The sequence below is a fragment of the Sardina pilchardus genome, chromosome 22 (assembly GCF_963854185.1).
Source record: "Sardina pilchardus chromosome 22, fSarPil1.1, whole genome shotgun sequence".
Lineage (NCBI taxonomy): Eukaryota > Metazoa > Chordata > Actinopteri > Clupeiformes > Clupeidae > Sardina > Sardina pilchardus.
In genome coordinates this window covers 3,758,122-3,764,690 of record NC_085015.1, presented here as the reverse complement: position 1 = coordinate 3,764,690, position 6,569 = coordinate 3,758,122, and the positions used below count along the sequence as shown (strand labels likewise).

The 6,569-nt window shown below is 44.7% G+C and overlaps 1 protein-coding gene across 1 annotated transcript in view; it reads right to left on the bottom strand.

Moving 5' to 3' along the window:
• Positions 1-256: 256 nt before the first annotated feature.
• The window catches only part of LOC134070513 (NACHT, LRR and PYD domains-containing protein 1 homolog), a 24,498-nt gene continuing 18,185 nt past the window's right edge, over positions 257-6,569 (bottom strand). Inside the window, exon 9 of the mRNA XM_062526897.1 lies at positions 257-3,745. Coding sequence (XP_062382881.1) covers positions 2,551-3,745 — 1,195 coding nt within the window. The 3' untranslated portion in view covers positions 257-2,550. The remainder of the gene's footprint in view (positions 3,746-6,569) is intronic.

Sequence of the window (6,569 nt, the reverse complement as noted above, 5' to 3'; positions counted from 1 at the left end):
GGATAGGGATGGGAATTGATAAGATTTTTCCGATTCCGATTCCATTTTCGATTCTGCGAAACGATTCGGTTCTTTATCGATTCTCTTATCGATTCTCTCATTTGGAGAAAATAACAAATCGATCAAGTAGCATCAACTTTAGTTCAGTTCAGAAGTGAAAAGAGAGGCTAGAGGTAGACTAAAGCCTACCTTACACTGACAAGATTTGGGAAGGATTCTTGAAAGACTGTAGTCTTTTGAGTAAAGTCTGAATGAGGGGCATTAGTTAAAAGACTACAATCTTTCAAGAATCTTTCCCAAATCTTGTCAGTGTAAGGTAGGCTTAAGACATGTACTGCCAGCCTCTGAGCCAGTCCGCCCCTTGTCACAGTCATCTTCTAAATTAAATGCATGAGATGGTTGCGTTCATTTAATGTTAACTGTTAAATAGCAGGTGCTACAACTAGGCAAATGGCACTAACATGAACGGTGAAACAGAAAAAAAGTGTTTGTTTAAAAGTAGGTACTATGCTAAACCAAACCTCTATAATTTCAAAGGTCTATACTAAACTATACCATATATCCTCAAATTATGGCTAGATTATTTCATTTGCTTAGGCTGCACAAAGCAGAGGACTTTATTTGGGGCAGACGTGCACTGGAGACAGGCCGTCTGCGTGTTTCATTATGAGACATGTAGGCCTACCGGTAGGCTATCAAAATCGAAAGATTTTCAATTTGGTTTGGGATTTAATTAATTTTGGACAGTTTGCTTATATTGCTAAATGTTGTGACTGATGACCACTGAAAGCTCGGGGGTATTTGATGCATCACGATTGCGTTTCATGTAGTTGAAACAGTGTCGGTATTTCCACCTGCTGTTTATTACGAGACAGCGCTGCTTTCATTCATTCATTGAATGTGGGTGCTGTGGGCTTATGGAAACCTTATTCAGTAGGCATTAGCCAAGTAGCCTATATTGAGTATTTAGGTAGCCTATGCATGATTTAGCCTACTTTTAATTAAATACGTTGGCTGGAATGCCTCCAATTGTGTTTAAATGTCGTCTCCTGCTTCAGCCTCAGAACGGGGCGGCAAGCGAGTGTGTTGGAAACCCATGGTGTACAACGACTTTTAATTGACAACAATATCAAACCAACTAATCAACAATATAAAATATTAAGAAGAGCTCTTATTTATTTCAGTTAAATATAATTTCGGGTCATAATTTAAGGATTGTAAGCAACGTTTGCAATATTATTTTGGCTGCCAACACGCAAGTTTTATCTGCTTTGCGTTCACGGGCTTAGCCTAAAGCCTACTCATTCCATCAAATAGATAAAGACACATGATAGAAACAATACCTTTTTTCTTGTTCTGTTGCTTCTTGATTGCTCTTGCACATAGGCCTAGCCTACACAAAGAGACCAAGAGAGGAGGACTTATGGCTATCGCACCAGTCCGCTCAATTTGTGTGTTTCTGCCAAGGCGGCTATTCAGCTTTCTTTCTTTGATTCTTTAAATGTAAGCCTTTAGCCTATTACTTATTAGGCTATTATTATTATTAGGCTATATCATTTATCATAATCATTATGAAGTTTAGCTACTGCTAAACCCTTTTGCAGAGGTGCTGGCGGAGGTTTGCGCCCTCCGAGTGCTTTCAGTTTTGGACTGCATTTGTGCTCTAACGTCAAATGTAGCCTAACTTAATACCTAACTTATTTAAACTAACTAGCATTTGAGACTGATTGGGCAATGGGCATTGAACGCTGGTGTATACTTTTCTGCATTAGCCTTATGAAGTTTTGTGTGTTTGTCATGCATCGATAGGCTATGTCATTGCGCAACCACTGATTGATTTCTTCTTTTGGTTCGGTGTAGCCTACTTACAAAGTCATAGAACTCACTGTAGCCTACGGAAATGTTTCTGCACATTTGTAGTATTTCCTCCTGTTCAAGAAATATCCACTTTGCTTTGTACTTGCCCTGTTGTCATCCTTTCGGGTGTAAACCCATTTGTGCTGCATCCATGGCAGTCGGCTGCGCTGAACTCGACGACGCCATGGACGTTGCGTATCTTGCGTAAGCTACGCAACCCGCGTGGCAACGTCCTTCGTGCCCATTGGAATCGATAAGGGAATCGTTTGCAAAACTGCCAAGCGATTCCAAGGAATCTAAACATGGGGAACCGGTTCTGAACGAGAACCGGTTTTCGATTCCCATCCCTAATCTAGGATATCCTACAGTCCAAAGTAATTAACAACACCGTTCCCATGTAGGATATCCTACAGTACAAAGTAATTAACAACACTGTTCCCATCTAGGATATCCTACAGTCCTCATGCTGGTTGTCCCGACTCTTCCATCAGGTCAGGGCGTTCCCATCTAGGATATCCTACAGTCCTCATGCTGGTTGTCCCAACTCTTCCATCAGGTCAGGGTGTTCCCATCTAGGATATCCTACAGTTCAAAAGTAATTAACAACATCGTTCCCATCTAGGATATCCTACAGTCCTAATGCTGGTTGTCCTAACTCTTCCATCAGGTCAGGGCATTCCCATCTAGGATATCCTACAGTCCTACTGCTGGTTGTCCCAACTCTTCCATCAGGTCAGGGCATTCCCTCTGAAGGATATTGAGTAGCGCCCCCTGTGCTGAAGTGCTGCAACAATCCAGCATCCGCCTCATCTTCTCCTGCTCTGGGGTTGCCACCCTGATGTTTGCGTAATCTTCTTCTTTGACGTGACCTTGTGAGAACATCTCATCGGCTACCGCCATCACATTTTTTACCCTCTTGACCAGATTTGACCGGTGCCTTCTGAGGAATTTTGCAGCCGATGAGTTGTCACTGCTCTGGTGGGGATTGTCCAAGCGGCACTCTGTTTTCTTGACCCCTGCTTGCCAGATTCTCTGTCGGTCTGCACAGCTGAGGAGCTCCATGCTGAAATCAGACGCTTCACTTATGGACACCTCAAAGAAGTTGGGAGCAATGGAGCTGTATCTGAGATCCAGATCTACTGGGTTAATCATGGAGTTGCAGTCAGTCTGCAAAGCATAGAACTCGTGCATCTGAAGAGGTCTCACAGGCCGGGGCTTCTTGAGGTTGTGACCTCGGTATGATTCCTCCTGGTCCTCCAATAACTTCCTGAGCTGGGCATCCTCTGGCAGAAGGTACGTGCGGAAAGTGAGGGGTACTGTGCTGCTCTGATAGACCTGAACATCTGCATGGATCTTCAGCTGTTTCTCTCTCTCTTCCTCCTTCCCTGGGAGAAAGAGAGACATCAAAGAGTAGAAGGGCCCAAGAAGAGAGAAGGAGGGGTTCACAAGCTTGGCATGGAAGCGACTCAGCTCACACTTCTCTATCAACACTCCACTGTCCTGCTTATGCAGAACCTCCACAGCATCCTTCAGAGAAGATGGGCTACCTCCCAAACAGAGGAAATGTGGCAGGTGGATCTCCTCCAGCTCTCCTGAGATGACTTTAATGTCCACTGAAGGGCCAGCTGGTCTGTACTGCATATGGGGCAGCTCATCAGCCAAGAGATGCCAGTCTATGAAGCGGTACTGCAGGGTGACTGGACCAGCACCCGTCCAGCGCAGACCAGACTCTGGGCACTCATAGCTCCCTGCAGGAGAACTCAGGCTGTAGGTGGAGACGCTCTCCTCTGTGGAGACTTCAGGCTTCACCAGGACCCAGTGGCTGGAGTCTGGAACTTCAGTACAGGATTCACAGCTCCTCTGTGGGGCATCCATGTGGTGATCCTCCCTTCAACACACACACACACACACACACACACACACACACACACACACACACACGGTTAAACACAGAAAAAGCAGCACCATGACACAATTGAGTCTGGAACTTCAGCACAGGATTCACAGTGGCGATCCTCCCCTTATCACACACACACACTAGGGATCGACCGATAATCGGCCAGGCCGATATTTTTGGCCGATATTCTGCATTTTTATAGTTATCGGTATCGGCCATATTTTTCACCGATAAGCCGATAACATATTTTGCAGCCGTTCTGTCCCTAACGCGGCCTCCACTGCCTGCACTCATCACTCTGAGCTCTACAGCAATGTCCCGCCCACCACACCATCTGATTTGCTAAGCACAACGAATCAGCCAATCCACACCGGAGGCTGAACGATGTGAAAGTCTGTTTCGAGGCGGAGAAATTGAACAACGGGAACGAGCTCATTCGTAGAAAGCAGCCCATGTCGCTGGCGCTGCAAGAAGTAACAAACTTCTACACGAAAGTTGCAAAAGGCAGCAACAGAAATAGGAACTTATCAGTCCCAATGAAACTGTAATGCTGTGCATAAAGCAAACAGTCTCACCGTTTGCTAAACGTAAGTTAACGTAGGCTAATTTCTAAAACCCCATTTGGCGACGTTGCGCTTGTTAATGTGTAGCCTCGGATGAAGAGTTAGATAGCAGCCATAGAGAGAGTCGAGGGAAGCCGAAATAAAACGTAACGTTAGTGTTGTGCAGGCTAATGATCCGTTTAGCCTAGGCTAAGCCAAAACAACAGGCTTTATTGAGAATTTAAAACTCACTAGCGAAATAAACGTGGCAGTGGTAAAGCCTTTCATGATGAATCCCCGAAGGTGATAACTTGTCAGAAAGTTATAACGTGACTCGGCCTCAGGTCCTAAAAGCACATTGCTTTTGTACATATGCACATAACTTTATTATTTAAGTGCTATTTGAACTTAAACACGCCAGTGTCATCCCAACTAAGTTCTCTTTTTCTCTCTACCTCTCCCCCATCTTCATGCGCGCTCACACACACGCAGACAGACACGCTGCCAAGGAGGCCTATAATAAATGCAAACTAATAACCAGTAGCCTAGCCACCTCTGCATTCCACACGTTTTAATATTTACGCTAAGGACTTATGCAAGTTATGTGTATAGTCTACATAACTAAATGAATATGAACTCATGAATTACACCTGCCACCACTAACTGGACACTCAGACGTGGAGAGAGTGGACAGCTACACATTCCTACTTCTCACATAGTACATGATATTGGCATTACTGATCTCCAGCTTTGTTTTATACAGATGTTAATGCATAACCTCCCAACACACACACACACACACACACACACACACACACACACACACACACACACACACACACACACACACACACACACACACACACACACGGTTTGAACACAGAAAGAGCAGCTTAATGTTGGGTCCAACATTGCTCAAGTCAAGCTGTACAGTAGGGAGTCGGGACGTGTGTGTGTGTGTGTGTGTGTGTGTGTGTGTGTGTGTGTGTGTGTGTGTGTGTGTATAAGAGAGAGAGAGAGAGTGTGTGTGTGTGAACTACCGGTACTGCTCTGCACCAACATACACTTGTCACGTATCACATAAGTGATATTTCTCCATTTGAAATGGGCTTTTTTAGAGTATTTGCTGTGTGTGTGTGTGTGCGTGTGTGTGTGTGTGTGTGTGTGTGGGTGTGTGTGTGTGAGTGAGTGAGTAAGAGAGACACTGAGGGCCAGATGTACTAAGAAAGTGCTAATAGCGAGTTTTTGTATGCGCAGAATGCGAACACTGTGCCTTGCGTGGAGTTTACTAAGCTGTCACTTCATTACGTTAACAGCGTTCATCAACGCCCGTCCCCGCCCCCTCTACAACGCCAATTGCGCGTGCAGAGCTGAGCCACAAGCGCAGTTGAATATTGCAACAATGAAAAGAATCAAAGTTTAGCGATCATACATGATACAAAGAGATGTCAATGAGCAGCTACAGATAGAGTAGGCCTAGAAGTTCTACTAATCCACCTGAAAAAAATACTTGAACTATTTAGCCTACTGCATGTAGACTAGGGATATGACTTGATACCTAGTCTAACAGATTGGGAAGTGTAGGCTACTGTATGTCGTGAAAGAGAAAATACGATTTTAGAGAGGCAAACAAAATTTAAGGTTGCTTTTGACATAGTACAATGAAGAAAACTGATGCTCTGAATACTAATTCTGCTGTCTCTAAAAGTTTTTCTAATAGACGCATTTAACCGCAATTTGAATTACACCTGCTTTTAGAAGGCGGAGGTTTTTCAACACAAAATAGATGTGCGCTGTTTTCATACATGTGGCGGAATACTTAATAAATCGATATTAGCACTTCTTCCCTGTGCTTGCGTAATACACCCACTTTTTTTAGCCTGGCACGCCCTCCCAGTGACGAAACACCTTTGGCGTTGCTGTCGCTGGTCTTGCCAACTGCTAATCGGGCAGGATTTCTGAATTCCACGAAACTGCGTAACTGCCCCCTTTGGTCGAGAACCAATCAACTTTGAGCAGCTCCAACGGCTCTGGGTAGAGGCGTGTTCAAGGCAGTGAAAAGAGTGTTGTGATTAATTTAAACTCGGCAAACCCCTTTCTAACATCGACCAGTAGCAAATCGAGGCACTTGAAGGAGGCGGGTCAACCATGCTCTTGGAGAAACCGGTGAGCACAGGCTCTTGGTCAGACCAAAGTCTTGCAGAGCTTTGAAAGTCGATGGCAATCAGGCTACCACTTTTTAGCTGATACGCCCAAGAATGCATACACATGAC